General features: G+C 36.4%; 1 protein-coding gene across 1 annotated transcript in view; it reads left to right on the top strand.

Annotated features, from left to right (window-relative positions):
* The window catches only part of LOC131434232 (uncharacterized), a 41,782-nt gene extending 23,333 nt beyond the window's left edge, over positions 1-18,449 (top strand). Inside the window, exons 3-12 of the mRNA XM_058600885.1 lie at positions 2,453-2,661; positions 2,723-2,804; positions 12,227-12,395; positions 12,462-12,545; positions 17,072-17,205; positions 17,269-17,405; positions 17,514-17,747; positions 17,813-17,975; positions 18,039-18,204; positions 18,265-18,449. Coding sequence (XP_058456868.1) covers positions 2,453-2,661; positions 2,723-2,804; positions 12,227-12,395; positions 12,462-12,545; positions 17,072-17,205; positions 17,269-17,405; positions 17,514-17,747; positions 17,813-17,975; positions 18,039-18,204; positions 18,265-18,449 — 1,563 coding nt within the window. The remainder of the gene's footprint in view (positions 1-2,452; positions 2,662-2,722; positions 2,805-12,226; positions 12,396-12,461; positions 12,546-17,071; positions 17,206-17,268; positions 17,406-17,513; positions 17,748-17,812; positions 17,976-18,038; positions 18,205-18,264) is intronic.
* The last annotated feature ends 615 nt before the right edge of the window (positions 18,450-19,064 follow it).

The raw sequence follows: 19,064 nt of genomic DNA, 5'->3' as shown, positions 1-19,064 counted from the left end.
AATGAACGTAATTTTTTTGCTCTGCAACTCCGCACAGTGGTCCCAATCACGTCGAAACACGCGTTTTTCGATTTGTGCTTCAGGGGTTTCTTGTGGAACTTTCATGTCTATTTGGAATAGTTCTTTTAATATAATCAAAGCTGTCATAAATCCACCTACAAGTGCCTTAAAAAATATTTTACATGCAATATGAGAGAATCTATGTCTTTAGAAAAGTTGTAGATCATGTTTAAACAAGAAAACATGCCTAACTATAAAAATGCATTGGTGTCGATATATGATGCATTGTTTTGGGACTTCCAAAATCAAGTTTCTCCATTATAGCTTTTTCAATGAATTTTTAGAATTTTTAAATGTTGTACAATTATACTTTAATTATAAAATTACATATTTCTGTCAAAGGTTGCAAAGTTTTTAGTTTACAAACTTAAAAGTTTTTGAACAATTTAATTACAAAATACTACATTATGAAGTATCAATATCTCGAAAATGTGGAACCAATTTCAACGAAGTTTGAAAGCATGATCAAAACACAATTAGAAAAATTAGTAGTCACAATTTAAATTCGTTTAAATTTATATAAAAACACACGTTTAAAAAAGCATAACCTAAAACTCCCCAATATATATGTAGCACCCTAACATACAGTATTCATAAACCTTGCACCTTGAATTCAATATTGATCAAAGTAAATGAGAAAATAGTGGCAGTTGAAAGTTTCAGACAAAAGTAAAAGAATGAATGAAGAAATTGTTCAAAAACTTTATAGTTTGTGAATTTTAAAATATGCAACTTTTGACAAAAATATGTATTTTTATAATTACAATATAATTGAAGAGATTTTAAAAATTCATTGAAAAAAGTTATGATGGAAGAATTTGATTTTTAGGGTCTCTAATAAACAATGCATCATATCTCGGCATGCTTTCTTGTTTAAACATGATCTACAACTTTTCTAGAGGAGTGAATTCTCTGTCTTGTATTGTATGCGAAAAAATTTTTAAATTCACTAGTAGGTGGGTTAATGGCAACTTTGATTATATGAAAAGAACCGTACTATTCCAAATCGTAATTCTTCTGAAGATATGAAAGTTCCAAAAATAATCCCTGAATCACAAATAGAAAAACGCGTCTTTTGACATGTTTGGAATCACTGTGTGAAAATAGCACACCAGAGGTTGCTGTCAGAGTGAACGCGATTTGCGATGCGAGGCGAAGCGTTTTGATGCGATGCACTGCTATCGCATCGCGTTCACTGTGACATGTTTGCTTTGATCAAATGTAACTAGCCTGCACGCGCGACCGGACGCTTCGCGTTCCGCGCTCAATCTACCAGCAACCTAACAATTACGAACGACACCAAATCGATTCTAAATAGATACAGATTGGTCGTTCATGTATTTGCTCAGAACAAGAAACTGTGTAAGTTGGTAAATACATTTCTCATCTGTCAGGCATCCTCTAGATGTAGATGTGATTGTTATCACATTTACCATCATCAACGGGAAAATTTGGAAACACAAATGCCTTCTGGAACGCCTACTGTCTTGAAGGTCCAGGAAGGCTAGACGCTGTTTTGTCGGAATTAGAGGTTCTGTCAAAATTAGGCGAATTTGAAATTAGGGTCGCTGAAACTGTCGAAACAACTGCCCAAAATCTAAAATGCATTATGAAGGAATAGGTGCCGGCATTTGGATATGGCAGAGTTGTGTGTACCAATTTTTTTAAGTACGTCCATAATAAAGTTATAGGTACCTGACACAACTTATTTTTTTGTGCAGCTGATTCTGAATTGACACAAAAAAACAGTGTGACAGTTTGCTGCAAATTCACTAATCCTGTTAATATTAACGCTTGACCATTTCTTCTGTAAACACGATTGCCAGCATTCTTGAGCTACTTCCAATCCCTGACCGTACGCAACATGATTCACGTTTATGATGTTTGTCTCCATCGCAGCGTGAAGCACAAAGAAAAGTGAAAAGACTCTTATTCATTCAGTTTTACTGTAGACCCAAGTTTGAAGCAGACAAAAAAGCAATTTACACCACAGCGGCTACACAGTGGTCATAATTTTCAATATATGCTGTACGTTTGGGTCGGCGGCCAAAGAAACGGCCTTACCCTATTTGTAGTGTTTGGCCACAGCCTACTTACCCAGTGGTTGAAGTAAACCAACCAGGCCAAGTTCCTTTTGTTGAGGTTTCGGCCCGTCAATTTCTGTGCACGGTGACTCTATCTATGGATGACGTAATGTGCGAAATTTCGGCGATCATTTTGTGAGTTTCCCTTTGCTGACCATCTTGATGTGTTTTATGAATTGTAGTTTGTAGTTTTAGTATAACCCATAAAACCTGCTGCGTATAACAAGAAACAATGGCCACCAGCTCAACAAATACCCGTTTGTGTTGTTCGATAACATGTTATTTCAACATTTTCTATTCACTCATAGTCAATCATTTTGGGGCACTCAACCGACATATCAAGTGAGACTACATCGGCTCCAGTGGGATATCAAACGATAGATGGCAGCTCCCAACAGAATCATGGTCACCCGGTGGCTGTTGCGGCTGAGCCCCTCACGACGGCCAGTCGAGGATCTGTTTCGTCTACTGTGTCACCGAAGACTCAACGGAAACGAGGCAGTTCGGGAAAGGTAAGGATCTAAGGTAGATCGAAGGGTGAAACATAACTAATCAAAACACAAAATCATTGTTTGCTTTCAGAAAAGTGTCGTCGTTAACCAGTCGAACGATAACGTCAACAATTCGCGGGAATCCTTAACACACGAGGGTAGTGAACCGGTAAGATTGATGACTTTTTTACTAATCGAGAAAATCATATTTCTCTGCACATAAAACAATAATCCTATCGTACAAGAACTGAACAACACCTACATGATTTGCGCTGGCGGATGGAAATGGTTCGCTTGCATTTAGCAGAACTGCATTAGTCATCAACAACAAGGCCGAATCAAACGCATCAATCGACCACCGGCGGCTTCCTCATCATTGTTGTATGCTCAAGTATTCAGCATCCTCCATTTATCACACCTCAACTGGTCTGAGAAGCAGACGAGTCATGTATCCTCTCACCGGCATTCGATACCGGCTCGAGCGCGAGGCATTCTTTCTGTTGAATCATTACATAACAAAAGTAGTTCATGATACATACTACGGCTGTGCTCTTAGCTCGACCGATGCTACTTCTTTCGAACATCGGAAAATCACTTGTTAACCTAGCCTAGCACTCATTACATGAGATGATATTTACATGAGTGCTATCACATGAAAAATGTACGCTGAAACGAAAGCGTGTAGGGGAAATAAGAGGATTGGGATTATACTTGGAAATTTTAGTAACTTCTGCCTGATTGGTTAAAGGTTTTCAATAACGATCTGGATAAAAAACGGTGTCTTTCATGCTTTTACTTTATGAAAAAAACCTTCCTAATCCACCTAGGGGTGAGATAATGCCTTTCTTTTGCCATGTAAATAGTCTCATTAAAACATTTATTAGATTCTATCCTCGGTCATTAGTATTGTGAACTTATCAAATAATTTAATAGTAGGTTTTTTTAAACACATACTTAGATTGAAAATTAGTGAGAATCAATTACAAAGGGAAACATCAAAAAATGTATAATCGGAGACGGTAGATATTTGATAACTTTTATTATTAGATTTGCAAAAAAAATCTGCAGAAACGATGTGACAATATTGAATTATGTTCCTTAAATATAGAAATAATGCAAGTTTTGTAATAATAATGCAGAATCCATAGATTTTTAATGGTACATTCGTAAATCCGTGGAAAAGACAGAAATCCGTAGATCTTCGGATAAATCCGCAGGGTTGGCATCGCTGCATATAATTCATTCCACCAGCATTCCTGTAGCACTTGTATGAGCATGACAAAGTGCCGATGTTCACACGTGTCACCAGTGTTCTTCCAAAATGTTAGCATTTTTCACAAAGTTTCGTGATTAATAACGAGATTTTTTTAAGTCTCTTGAATTATTTTGATATCAGCTTTTTCGCAAAGTATCGAAATTTATTATAAGAATATTATATTATTGTTGTTGAGTACTCTAGTATTGTACGTCGTTATTTCCAACTTTTTGCCATCTCTCTGATAAACCTTCGTTTATGAACACTTTTTATACATTACCTCTTTTTACGTAACTCTTTTGATGAACCAAATCCCAAATAACGTCAACTTTTTTTACGAACCTACTTCGTAAAAAGAGGTTTTTGCATACGTCGAAAGCGATTTCCGACTCATTTATATTCCATGGAAACTACTACAATATAGGTATTTTTGGAACGGTTTTAAAGGGTAGATTCCGGAAAATAATGTTTCAGGTGTTTCGGAAATCCAAGATGACGACTTCCGGTTGATTGATATTCCTTGAAAACCTTTACAATATGGGTATTTTTGGAAAATATATAATAAAGAGATGCCACAAAACTAAGTTTGGTGTCGTCTCGAATTCCAATATAACATCGTCCGGTCGATATGCCTTAAAGAATCTTAAAACAAAGAAATTTCCGGAACATATTGGATAGCAATAAACGATGTTTGAGCTCGTTTCAAAATTCAATGATGTGACCTCCGGTATAGTGTTTTCAAGGAATACCAAGTTCAGGGAATACGGTAAAAACTTCCAAGATATACTAATAAACCGAAAGTCACTGTTTTGCATTTCAGAACCAACTCAAACATTGTTTTCCGACATCTACTCATCAATTTCATTCCAAAGATACCGAAATTGTTAGGGGTTTTAAGCAATCTCAATAAACCGGAAGCCGCCATCTTGGATTTTGAAACGAGCCCAAACATCATTTTATTGCACTTACTCTTCACATCCGTTCCGAAAATAGTCCACATTTCCACGGTTTCCACTTTCATTACACAAAACTTTTTTTACGAACCAAATCCCAAATAACGTAAACTTTTTTTACGAAAGAAATCCCAAATAACGTAAACTTTTTTTACGAACAACCTCTTTTCACGAACCCCCGTTTAGTTCGCAAATGGTGGTTTCGGTGTACCGCGTTAAAAAATTTCTTTTTCCTAAGATTTGATGAATTAATCGATCCACGTCATTTCGCAGTTTTCAAAGTGCTGCTCTGACAAGCCTTGCACCATGGATCGAAATAAATTGTAATCGGTTGGAGCAATGTCCGGTGAATATGGCGAACGGGACAGAACTTCCCATTCGATAGTTTCGAAGTAAGCATTTGCAACTTTCGAAGCATGGGGTCTATCATTGTCATGAAGCAAAATTACTTTGTAGAGACGATTTTTATATTGCGGCCTTTCTTTCGCAATGCTCTGTTCAAATGTATCAATTATCGTCTCCAACACAACTTCATTTGCTTTTTACCATTCATCATGAAGAAAGGTTATGCAACCACTGGGAATACCAACTTTTGAACCAAGGTCCATTGGGCTAAGAGTCACCATTCGAATCAGTTACAAAAATATGCACTCAATGTTCTCGTAGATGATTGGATCAATCTTAACAAACTTAAATTCTAATGAAAGTTCTATTTATTTCAAAAAATCCGATTTTCTTCCGAATCCGACTTCAGATTCCGAAGGTACAAAAGAAAATGTGCAAAAAGTAGTAAAAAAATAGCCACTCACTTTTCTCCGAGATGACTACATCGAATCACACTCTTAGATTTAAATTAATGGTCCTATGACACCATCAAAACAATTTGAATTTCATCCCGATCCGACTTCTATTTCCGGAATTGCAGGGGATGAATCAAGAAAACTGCAATTATATAAGTGTAAATACAAATATTTTATAAATAAATATGTACAGATAAGTACATGATTTCCATGGGTTACTTTACATGGTTTCATGGGTTTGAAAATACCATAAGTAAATATTAGAAAAAATTGCAGAATGGAATTCACATCGATTTCCCTGAAATGGTTAGACAGATTATCATAAGTTTAGTTCCAAAAAAACTGTTCCAATTGAAACACCTTGTCAGTTAATGGCAAATAAAAATAGCCGGGCTGATTTTTATAAAGTTCGATTCAAATGAAAAGTCTTATGGTCTTATCCGAAAAACGTAACAAATCCTTAAAACTGGTTCTACATCTCTTTTTTTGTAAGCTGATGTCTAATCAACCTTTCATTTTTTTCTTTTAAGAATGAAAACAAAAATGTTTGGATTTCTCATACGAACGGACGAATGCAAAAATCGGATAAGTGAAACTGAGTTTGGAAAACCAGTTTAAGTATTTTTGAATGCAAAAACCGGATACGAACATTGAGCGCGAAACCCGGACACGGACTTAGCAATGCAAAAATCGTTCAAAAAATATTCTTGCATAATAAATAAAAACTGAACCGGTTTGTTCAAAACAAATGTTTTATCCGGTTTTTGCATTCAAAGTTTTTTGTTGGTTTTTGCAGCGGACGGGACATGGTCAGCTCAAGAAAGCAATCAATGCAATACAGAATCCTATTGAAAGCGATGTAACTAAATTCACAACCAACAACAATAACAATCATTATGCCGTACATGAAAACGTGAAATATGACATACCGGTGTATGTGAAAGAGAGACTGAACAGAAATTTATTAGAAAAGAATCAATTTGGTGTATGGCGTGCGCCATATGAAACCAATTCGCTCCTATGTGACTTTCGATAACAACGAAAAGTGGTCATTGGTCACCTACGCAGTGTTGGAAAACATTTCGAAAGTAGCGAATGAAATTTATCAGAAGTGATTTTCAGACAAAAAAAATCATCGATCAGAAAACTTACTGCGGAAAAGTTTGGTACTGATTTTTTGCAAACGCGATTCTCACTAAAATTTATTTCACATAACAAAAAATCAGTTGTGTAAAGTTGGGAAATGAATTTTCATAGCCGTTAAATCTCAACCTTTTGCAGAATACATGGTGAATAAATTCGCCGATGAACAAAAACTGAACCATTCTGAAAATGTTCAATGCGCGTAAGGTGGTTGATAAGTGGATCAATAGTGGTGATGTATTCGAGATTTACTCAGCAATACCGTGGTGGTGGAGTAATATCAAAAATAAGAGCAGCAAGTGCTGTGATTAATAATAGTTGTAATGATACTAGAAATAATCACGAAGTATGGTGATTCAAAATATTACCCAATTTAACTTTAATAACGTATGTAGAAGTAACAGGGGCCAGGCGTAGGCCCAGCGTTTGAGTATTTAAGACACACTGACAATGCTGCGCTCCTGTTACTTCTATGAATCAAATTCATGCTAAATAGTGTTTTATTAGGTTTAATCTAAATGGTGCAGTGTAATCAAACAGCTGGAATTAAAACAGCCTTTCGTCGCTATAATCACAATTTGAAATGTTGAAAAAGATTGTTGTTCATGTTGACCACCCTACAGGGATCGAAAACGATGCAGTAATTATTCTTAGTTGCGATTTTATTCAGTAGATATTTTATTATTGCTGAAAATATAATAATAATATCTTGCAAGAATCACTTTGGTGTAGAACTGAAGCGTAGTGAAGACTCAGCATCAAAATATCATCGGAGACTCTTCTCCCTTTCGATTATCTCTTTAGCGATATTTTTGTGGGTGAAAATTTGTCATTACGTTTCGCTGATACAAAAAAAATACTTGTGAACTTCGGGGTTCTGAGTATTGTGGATGCTTGTTTCATGAATGAGAATCTCGGAAGTGATTTTTTCAGTCACCGATTTTTTTTAGAAAATCTCTTGAACTAATTTTTTCATGAGTGATACTGTAATGAACTTTTTCTGATCATAATTTTCACTGCCCCTACGAAAACCCGCAAGTTATATATCTATACTGTTATCAAACTGCTCCGCATGGTAAGCCTTGCGAGAGAACCGATAAAAGGACATCTAAACCCAATAACAATCAAACTTCTCAATTCTAGTACCTCTGATTACAATAAAACAGTCTAATCAACGAAACAATAAACTGCATTCTATGCACAACAAAATATGGCCGAGGATGTGAAAAGTAAACCGTTAAAGCAAAACCTTGGTATTACATTTCTTTAGTGGAATAGACTTCGCCACCGATTCACAGCATACAGAACCATTGCATAACTGGTGCTACAATCCAACTGACACTAAGGAGCGTATCGAAAATAAGCTATCCACAAATTTTTCTTTCAAATTATGATAAAAAATGATATTTTATTCAAACTAAAAATTGATTCTTTTTCTTGTACGAGGTTAAACTTGAGCATAATGAAAACCGGATGAAATTTAAGTTATTCCGTCACGAATTTTCGAAAATTTGATCAAACGCCCTTCATCGCTTGAGCCCAAATTTGTTTGAACTCCTGCATGTTCCCAGCTGCCTTACCAGTCTTCTTGAAGATCCTCTTCACGATTGCCCAGTAACGTTCGATGGGTCGAATCTGAGGGCAATTTGATGTATTGATATTTTTCTCAACGAAATGTATACCCTTTTCCGCAAGCCAATTGGCAGCGGTTTTGGCATAGTGAGCCAACGCTAAATCCGGCCAAAACAGTGGAGTTGTACTATGCTTCTTATATAAAGGCAGCTATCTCTTCGGATCGATAGATTTTTGCATTCATAGTTTCGGTAGTGTAAAAAATGGTTGACTTCGAATTTCTCCACTTGAATTGACCTGTCCGCATCGCTCACATCCTCGTCAACGACGACAGTAAAGTATTGTGGACTTGGAAGGGTTCCTTTACATAAGTCTCATCGTCCATCAAAACGCATGCATCCGGACACTGCAAAAAATGCAAATACAATTTCCGGGCCTTTGTTGCTGCTCGCTTCTTCTGTTCTACACTTTTTTTCGAGATTTTCTTCTTCTTGTAGGTCTTCAGGTGATTTCGCCTCTTGATACTCTGGATCACTCCGACACTCGTTCCTACTTTTTTGGCCAAATCACGTATTGACATTGATTCGTTCTTCATGATTAGAGATACCACTGGTTTTGACACTGGCATGATGAATTCCAAACCGCTTCGCCAATTTTCGCATAGTAATACCCTTCTCACTTAGCCATGTGTCCAGAACCTTAAGTTTCACTTCCTTTTCAATACGCGATATTTTGAAAACGCAGAATTTCAACCGCACAAACAAGTAAACAAACGAAAGCTAACAGCGAAACGCACAGCATGCTGTGATCTGAGCATAAAAAACCATCACAAATACATGCGTACAACACAAATGTATGTGGAAAGCTTATTTTCGATACACTCCTTATGAATACTTCCAGGCTCAATCGTACGACAACTGGCTTGTGGAGCGTTTCTCCATCAAATGCAACTGGATCCAGTTTGAAGAAAATAAAAAAAATGGTATTAACTCAACGACAAATGACCCAGAATAAAAAAAATCAAATAAAAAAAACCTGTAGAAAAGCGTTGTATGAATGGTTTTGTCGAATATATTTAGTAAAAATATAGAAAAAAACCCTTCTTAATCCACCTAGTGGTGTGATAATATCTTTCTCTTCTTTCATAACAGTCTCATGAAAATATATTTCATACTTTTATTAAATAATTTTGGATACTAATTTTTACACAAATTGATTCAGATTGATTCGAGTAGTTCACAAAAGCATGCTTCAGTGTTTATGTCACACAGTCAGCATCATTTTTCAAAACTAGTGCTTGACATTTGCGTTGCCTATTTGTATGAGAACAGTGATGCTAATCTAAAAAAAAGTATTCTCAGTCCACTTAGTGGAATTTTCATATATCTTGAAAAAATCACCATAGGGGGGAGTACATGAAATTTTCGAAATCGAAAAAAAATTTTTGATGCCAAAAGGCTTAGAATTGCATGAAACGTCGAGATTTAGTGTCATCTAGAAAAAAAATTTTTTTGAAAAAATCGACTTTTTGGGACTTAGAAAAAATATCAAAATTTTTCTAAGTCCCAGAAAGTTGATTTTTTCAAAAAAAATTTTTTTTCGAGATGACACTAAATTTCGATGTTTCATGCAGTTTTAAGAGTTTCGGCATCAAAAAAAATTTCGATTTTGAAAATTTCATGCCCCCTATGGTGGTTTTTCAAGATCGAAAATTGTCAAACCTTTACCACCGGGCAGCACCCCTTACGCATGTCCGATTTAGCTCAAATGTTGCATGAAGGCTTTTTTCGAGGTGCTTAAACTTTTGAGCACTAGAGCTTAACGAAAATAGATCCCAAAATTTTGGCACCCTTATATATAAGAGCAGTAAAAATCAATGTGTTTTGTCGGTTACGTCACTTATACCATCATATCTCTGGAACCAAAAGTCACAGCCATTTGATCTTCGAACTTGATCAATCGTCCGACAGTAGCTTTCGAACGAGCCTGTTAAAATCGGTTCAGCCATCTCTGAGAAAATTGAGCGCGTTCAAATATCTTCGAAAAGTGCACACACACACACACACACACACACACACACACACACACACACACACACACACACACACACACACACACACACACACACACACACACATTTTCCGATCTCGTCGAACTGAGTCGAATGGTATATAACACTATGGGTCTCCGAGGCTCCGTTCGAAAGTCGGTTTTTCCAGCAATTCTAATACCTTTCTATAGAGAAAGGCAAAACTCAAATGTAGTTGTACATTGAAATAAATCGATTAATAAAAAATTCAAAGTTGATCTACCAAAAACACTGGTTGAATTCTCGCTAAAACAAACTGTTTTTTGTTGTTTTCAACTCTATCTTAACATACTTGTTTCATTAAATAATTGTGGTGCCATAATTTAACTGATACTTACTTTTTTTTAGCTATGGCAATGTGTTGTGTGAATTGAACGACATGAAATATCGCATACCCTGCTAAGTAAAGAATTCAAATACTATTGATGCCATAATTCAATATCTTAACCACAGTATCATAGAACATAGACCCTATAGTTACACTTTGACTTGATTTGGTACGTGTTAAAAGTAGGACTCTACTACGCTACGGTACATTAAGTTTTTCCTTAGCATATTCAACAGAAAACCTATTTCCCTAAATCGCACTGTAAACACAAGTTTCACTTTAACGCATATGAAAACAAAAATAAACGATGTCAGCCAATCGATTATATGTCAGAGAACAGGAAAAACTAATCCACCCCATAAACAACTCATCAACGCCGCACTTAGTATGGATCGATAAAGCAAACTTTATTTTACCATGCTTCAAACTGTTTTCAAGTTTACTGAAGTACGTACAGAAAAAAGTCAAAACCAGCGCAGACACACCGTTGACCTCGTACTTCTGCATGAAAATGAAGGTTTCGGTGTTAGTCTGATTGGAAAGATAAGTCTCCGGCCAGTACGGATGGATACAACGTAGAAACATCAACTTTGCTGCAGTAGAATGAAACCGCTAACTCCCAGCAGACCACATCAACAAAACCATGGTGCGTCTCTTAGCTTTCGATTTCAGAACACTTCATGCGTGCAGTAAAATTCCGATGCCCGCGGGTTGCAGTAGAATGACCAACGGCAACTGTCCCGCACTTCGTCTTTCCTCGGTTCACGTGGTTTTCTGACTATCTGAAAGGTGGAAATTGTCTACGAAATAATTGCTTTCTGATGACTTTCAATGTCACTGATCCTCGCAAGCCACGCGGAAAATTGTTTACGTCCATTCATTTCTTGTTGACACTGGAAGTGACAACCGAAAGGCCGCCCCGTGACTTTGAACCACCGACAATTTCTAATTAATCGCTATTGTTGTGATTTAATTAATAACATGATATGAGCCACTAATTGCTCGATGACTGGAAGAACTTCATGCGTCCTACCGTTGACAGGTACAATGGGATGATTCAACCTCGTATGATTAATTAAACATCTCTAGATGTGTAATTGTGCTTTAAGAAGACATTCCACTAAACTAAAGCTATTTGATTCAAGGTCACACCACTGAAGTCAGGCGGGCGTTTCAAATTGAAAGGCATTTTATATCCATTTTTTCCGCTGCTCGTTTCCACGTCCGAAAGCCTACCGTTTTCGCTAACGACGGCAGGCACTTGATGCAATATCCTTCCTGAGCGGTTTTACTTTTTCCATTAAATGTGCTTGGCAATACAACAAACGGCATGATTAAGGTAGTCACAGCGGTTGCCGTAAAAAATTACTCACCCAAAACGATGCGACCAATTGACGACCGACGCCCCCGCTGCACTGATACTGATATCTGTGTGTTTGTTTTCGGAACAGGTTGTCTACGTATCGGATACGGCCGGTTACATACCACTGACGTCGATTCAGGCTGGCCACTCGCGGTTACCGTCCGCCTATGGAAGTGACATTGATCCTGCCTGGCGACCGGATCCCTGGGACCGAGACTACAATCGGCGCCATCGGTTCAACAACACTCGAGTGCAGCGTAACGAAATTTATGACTAGTCGTACGACGCCGTACAATTAAACCGGTCTTTCTTTTTTTTTGCAGACATCGAAGCGGAGTGCCAGGACGATTACATGAAGATTCGAATAGGTTTCAATGGATCCTTTACCGGACTACTGTATTCGTCCGGTAAGTGACATCTGAATTGTTTCGTCATGTTTAGAAATTTTCATCTACAAAAACATTCGTGTTTATATGCAAAAAAAATGCATATTTTGCATTGGTGGATTATTACGACTTGGTTCTATAAAATTTATGAGTCTTAAACAAATCTTGATTCTCCAAATCCAAGATTCAATTATTGATAATTTCTGTGATTTTGCCGTTTGTGAATCGAGTTCAACAAGTCTTATTTGAAATAGATTATTTGAATTTCTCTCGAAAATCGTCATCGATTGCTAAAGCGAAATATGGCACAAGAATTTACTTATCTACGAATTTTCAATTTCAATATCCTCATAATTAACCCGAATTTATTGTCTTCCAAAGACGATTACTTTTTCTTTATTGATCCTGTCGCACTGTAAAATTCATTTTCACAACGACGTATCATAACAGTTCGGCTGAAAAGTTCGTATCGTTTAATAGAAACACACATTTTCTTGCCAAAATTCGTTTTTATTATTCAACATAATTGCCATCAGAAGCAATACAGCGATTATAGCGATCTTCCAACTTTTCGATACCATTTTTGTAGTACGATTTGTCCTTTGCCTCAGAATAGGCCTCAGTTTCAGCGATTACCTCTTCATTGCTTCTAAATTTTTTACCAGCGAACATTCTCTTGAGGTCTGAAAACAGGAAAAAGCCTTTGGGGGCCAAATCTGGAGGTGGATGAGGGAGCAATTCGAAGCCCAATTCGTTCAATTTCAGCATGGTTTTCATCGACTTGTGACACTGTGCATTGTCTTGATGAAACAAATCTTTTTTCTTCTTCAAATGAGGCCCTTTTTTTTAAATTTCGTCCTTTAAACGCTCTAATAACGCTATATAATAGTCACTTTTGATGGTTTTTCCCTTTTCAAGGTAGTCGATGAAAATTATACCATGCGAATCCCAAAATACAGACGCCATAACCTTACCGGCCGATTGTTGAGTCTTTCCACGCTTTGGGTTCGGTTCATCGCGTGCAGTTCACTCAGCTGACTGTCGATTGGACTCCGGAGTGAAGTGATGGAGCCATGTTTCGTCTATTGTTATATATCGACGAAAAAAATCGGTTTTATTTCGATATAACATATAAGACAAATTCTTTTACGTTTGTTACTGTCGTATTTTTTTAATCGGCTTCCATTTAAAAAAGAACCTCTTTTCACTATTATCGTTCACAGAATGAATCGAAATTTCTTGAACTTCATTTACCATTGTCCTAACGGATCATCAACAAATCCGTATCCATACCAACGACGCCTAATTGTTTATAAGTAACATAAACGGTAACCATGGTAAAGCCAAAGTCGGCTTCAGTTGTACCAGTTTCATAACCATTTTATACAAACACATTGCCACTCAAATAGTGTACTGAATTATAATTATATAAAATTCGAATTTGAAAGGCTATGTAACCACTGTGGAAATAGATTTTTTTTTTCAACGAGGCCTAGAGGATCTTATATTATTCAATTAAGCTCATCGGGATTAGAAAAAAAACCTGTTCTAATTCATCTAGTGATGTGTTGATGCCTTTATCATATTCAAGAAACTTTCAAAGAAACTTGAATAAAAACAAGAAAGTTTATACGACCGTAAAAATGCATAACCTTCAAAGTAAATAAGTTTTGAACCAAGCTTAGTAGAATTTTTCCCATTTTTAATCGACACTGTTAGGTTTAAAGGCTTTAACGGTACTTCCGAACCGCAATTTGGAGTCCAGAAGTATAGCCGAATTCGATTCGTATATCCAGCAACCCCGGGTAGGTGTAAATAACAAACAAAGGTCAAAATAATAACAAATTTTACCATCATATCTTGGCTTGATGTTTCTGTGTTGTCAGAGCGATACTTGATATTTTCGTGATATTTCATCAAGGGATCAAGGCATTGTACAATATCTGTTCAACATCAAAACTAGTTATAATATCTTATTTCGTTATTGATGAGCTATTTCAAATTCATTAAGTAAATTGACCCAGTAATTTTATCTTCAAATAAAATACCATTGAATAAACTGCATCAGAATCAGATAAGAGAAATACTTAAGATATTACTCTATTCTAAATGCTAGATTATAAAATAATTAACAAATTCATCTTCTATAAATATTTTGTTCTTGGTTTGATATTACAATGACAGAATTTTCTATTTTGTTGCTATTTTCTTATGCAAGCTTTGATATGATTTTTGATATTTTAACTCTTATTTCAAACTAAATAATGTTAATTTCTACCATTGAGATGTTTGATTTTAATGACAGAATTTGGTATTGGTTTGCAAATCACTTCTACCCGGGACTAACATGAGTTACAAATTGGATCAATTTGAACCTAATTTAGAAGAATTTTGTCCTCTTATGCATCGTCGCTTTGAACGATGGCTCGAAATTATATACAAAAGTCTATTTTGCGCAGTGGCGACATCTATAGTGTTTTTTGGTGTAGTATTAGGTCAACCATGTACCAAAGCAATTTCAGTTGTTTTTATGTAGTCATTTGTGCAGGAGCACGTTTTTTTTTCGACGCTGGTGAGTAATTTTTTGTTTTTGTAGAGTAATACGTGTAACGCGGATTAGTTTATATCCCTTTTCCAACAATGTGGTACCATTGGAGAGGGTATTCAAAACTTTACAAAATGGCATATCGGTTTCCAGTATATTTATTTTTGTTAATCGTGATTGTTCTCGAAAACATTCATTGTGGTAGGTTGGCCGAGCTATGTGTGGGATTGGTTGGCCGAGTTATAATTTTAGTTTAGAGAAAAGTGCACTTGGATATTCATGAAATGTTATCCTATTTTTGGACTGCATTTATTATTATGCTTAAATTGATAATTATATGGAAAATATACATGGAAAACTAGAAATTAGAACAAATAAGATTGATAGACAGATAGAAATAATAGATTAGAATAATTAAAATTTGGAAATTATCGATAGAAAAACGTTAAGGTCGTATATCGCGAATTGTTCTAAAATTTTTAGTTAAAAAGACTAAAAATCAAGAATTTTTCACATACCTACATAATAAAAAAATATGCAAACTAACTTTTTTAAACCAATGAACGTTTTCCATTGATATATTTGATGTGCTTCACATATTTTTTTAAAATCGGCCTGGGGTTGGTTGTCCGTTTTTTTTTCTCCGTATCTGATTGTTAATAACTATTTTCCTGATTTTTGTGCAGGAAAATCATACATGTGCTCGAAAGCTGTATCTTCATAACAGAGCAAACCGTTTATCTAAAAGTCTAACCAGAAAGAGTACAGAAATTCCGAAAGCGAAACTCGGTCAACCTACCCCGGTCACCCCTATATGTGTAAATAATGTTTCCCATTTTTCTCAGAGTTCACAACATTAGATTCGAATGAAAGATCATGCGACACCACAATTTTTATATTGAAAATCATATTGATTTGATTTCCGATTGTGGAAATTTGTAAAAAAATTGTGAAAATTTGTAAAAAAAAGCATCAATTTCAAGAGTTTGTTCTGAAAAGGAATGATGTAAAGAGGAGCGAATTTCTTCTAATTTCTTCTGTTTAGTCGATTATTATTGGACCTCAATTCGTCGTTCCGGAAGTAGTAGAAAAAGACTTCACAATGGAACTCACATCGGCTGGACCGATTTTATATTGATGTTCATACGAATTATCTTCGAGTATACCGAATCACGGTCCGGAAATACCGAAAATGATGGCCAAAAACTGTAAAACGGAAACTCATTTCAATTTCCCAGAAACGGTTTGACTAATTTTCACACACAAGTTTCATGGTTCAATAGGTTCCTGTTGAATTTTATCTATATCCAAATCTATTTCGTTTGCGGAAATGATGACCATTCAAAACTCGAACCACCACGGTCGAAAAAACATCAAATCATTTTGACGATGCGAAATACGTGAAAAATATTCTAAACTATGCTAAAAGCTGTTGCATATAACTTGAAAATCTGTGCTATAAGTCGCAGTCTGCAAAATATCAATTTCCACACATGGAATTTTGAAGTTTTTTTTTTTCAAATTTGTGGCCATAGAAATATCTTCGCATCAAGAGATTTGTAAATACATTTTCAAATTTATTAACAGAATAACTCACATGTCAAATGAGTATTCATTTTTAATTTTTTTTGTGAAGTTTAAAAAACGAATCGAATTTCCGGGCCTCCTGAAACAGTCCGGACCTGGGGGTTTAAAGGTAGCCGTGCATGAAACTTTCACGTTTTATTCTCTTTACTTAAGACATAATACCATTTCTTTGGAGGGTGCGTTTTACCCCATCTTCTCCTAATCGTTTAATGACAAAGACATCACTACACTACTAGATTTTGACTTTTTGCATTGGCGTATGGTGTTCAGATAATACAGTTTTTGATTGGTTAAGAATTGTTGAGCATTTGATGATTTAATAATCATGATAAAATTTTTGTGAAAATCCGAATCAACGGCATAATGTGCAAAAAAACTCGTCTCTTTTTTATGGTTACTAAACTCGTAATTCCAGGTTATGCTTACGATCCTGATTGCATGTACATCAATGGTTCCGGTAGAGACTACTACGAATTTCTAATACAGTTGAACCGCTGCGGGACGCTGGGAAAGAATGCGAATGGAGACGACAGCCGAAAGAATCCGACTGTAAGATATGTGGCTACTAGTTTCAATACGAGAGAATCATATTTTTATAACTTTATTTTGTAGAAAAATTTCATGTGGAATACAGTGACAGTGCAGTACAATCCACTAATCGAGGAAGAGTTTGACGAACATTTTAAGGTGACCTGCGAGTACGGGTATGACTTTTGGAAAACGGTAACATTTCCGTTTCTCGACGTTGAGTGAGTGTTGCTTTTATGCTTTCTATACGGTTCCAGCTCAATCTGCATTTGGAACACGAGCTGCGCTTCGATTTACCGTCATTTTGTCAAATTTTTGTATTGTTTTAGAGTTGCCACCGGAAACCCCGTAGTATTCACGTTAAGCCCCCCGGAATGTTATATGGAAATACGCAACGGTTACGGAACGACGGGAACACGGGTTACCGGTCCGGTTCGAGTGGGAGATCCTCTGACGCTGATTATCTACATGAGAAGTAAATACGATGGATTTGATCTGGTTGTGAATGATTGCTTTGCGCATAATGGTGCAAATAAAAGAATTCAGCTAATCGATGAGTACGGGTATGTACGAGTGAATAAATGCCACAAATCGCACTGGTTACTAGCTATTATCTACGAAAATTCAGGTGTCCTGTGGACGACAAACTGATATCTCGTTTTCGAGGTAGCTGGACAGATGGAGCTCTATACGAAACGCAAGTCTACGCTTACATGAAAACTTTCCGCTTCACCGGATCACCTGCGCTGTACATCGAATGTGACGTTCGAATGTGTCACGGACGGTGTCCCGTAAATAATATACTTAGTCATCTTTTGGGAAATAGTTAATTAAAAATCATACCTCCTTTTCAGAGTCAACCCTGTCACTGGAGAAATCTGAAAGGAATCAGTAAACGAGACGTACAACAGGAGAGCAACTCAACCCTGTCGGATAACATCAGTTTGTTCCAATCGCTTAGGGTCCTTCAGGAAGAGGACATTGAGCAAAAAGAGAAGAAGGAGACTGCAACGGTCGCTAGTAAGTTGAAGTCGTTTACCTAATGTATTGTTCGCTGCATTCATAAATCCTCACTTCCAGAGCCCCAAGATATGACGGAGACCTGCCTGAAAACTTCTGTGCTGTCCGCCATGCTGGCGACCTGCTGTGTAGTGTTATGTGTGCTATCCGGATCCCTGCTGGCAGCTTGTGCCAAGCTTAGGTATCGCAAAAAAGACGAGGGATTCTTCAATGCTTATGTAGGTCACAAAGCTCAGCTGGACTAGAGTGAAGCACAAGGAGGAATTCTCGGTGCGACGATTTCACATCAACAGTATCGGCGGTAGTTCAAATCCGACGGGGAATGTAGCGTTTAGAAAGAGTCTAGCAGCGGTTATCGATTTGTGTGGTTAATGTCAGTTTTCTCGCGTCCAGCCTTTTGATTTTTTCATCAACGATCACCCAAATACAGTCGTAGAAATTTAGAACTGGTTGAATGTAGTGTATCCAAACACCATTGAATTCGTGTGATTATGATTTCCAAATCACTTCAACTAACATTCCGGAAAATTTTCGAGTAAATTCGAATAATATTTTAGTAAATTTGTAGCTAGTATTTGAAATGTTTGTGATGCTCTAACTGTGCATCAATGTACAGTTGGGGGAAATTAACAAAATAGTGAATTTGTTCAATAATTTCATCGACATCCGAGCAAATATTTCCAATGTAAATATTTCTCATGCAAAAATATCCGTAAAGACTGTCCCAGAAAGTATGGACGCACTTTGATTTCGCTGAAAATAATTTACAAGTGTTAGATATTCAAATTTTATTCGATATACTGTAATATTAGACTACAACAACAGAATATTATTCTCAACATTGGTTATTTAGCCATTGT

The sequence above is a fragment of the Malaya genurostris genome, chromosome 3 (assembly GCF_030247185.1).
Source record: "Malaya genurostris strain Urasoe2022 chromosome 3, Malgen_1.1, whole genome shotgun sequence".
In the NCBI taxonomy this organism is placed as follows: domain Eukaryota; kingdom Metazoa; phylum Arthropoda; class Insecta; order Diptera; family Culicidae; genus Malaya; species Malaya genurostris.
Note: the sequence above shows the minus strand (reverse complement) of the source record. Positions and strands in the feature narration are given on the sequence as shown.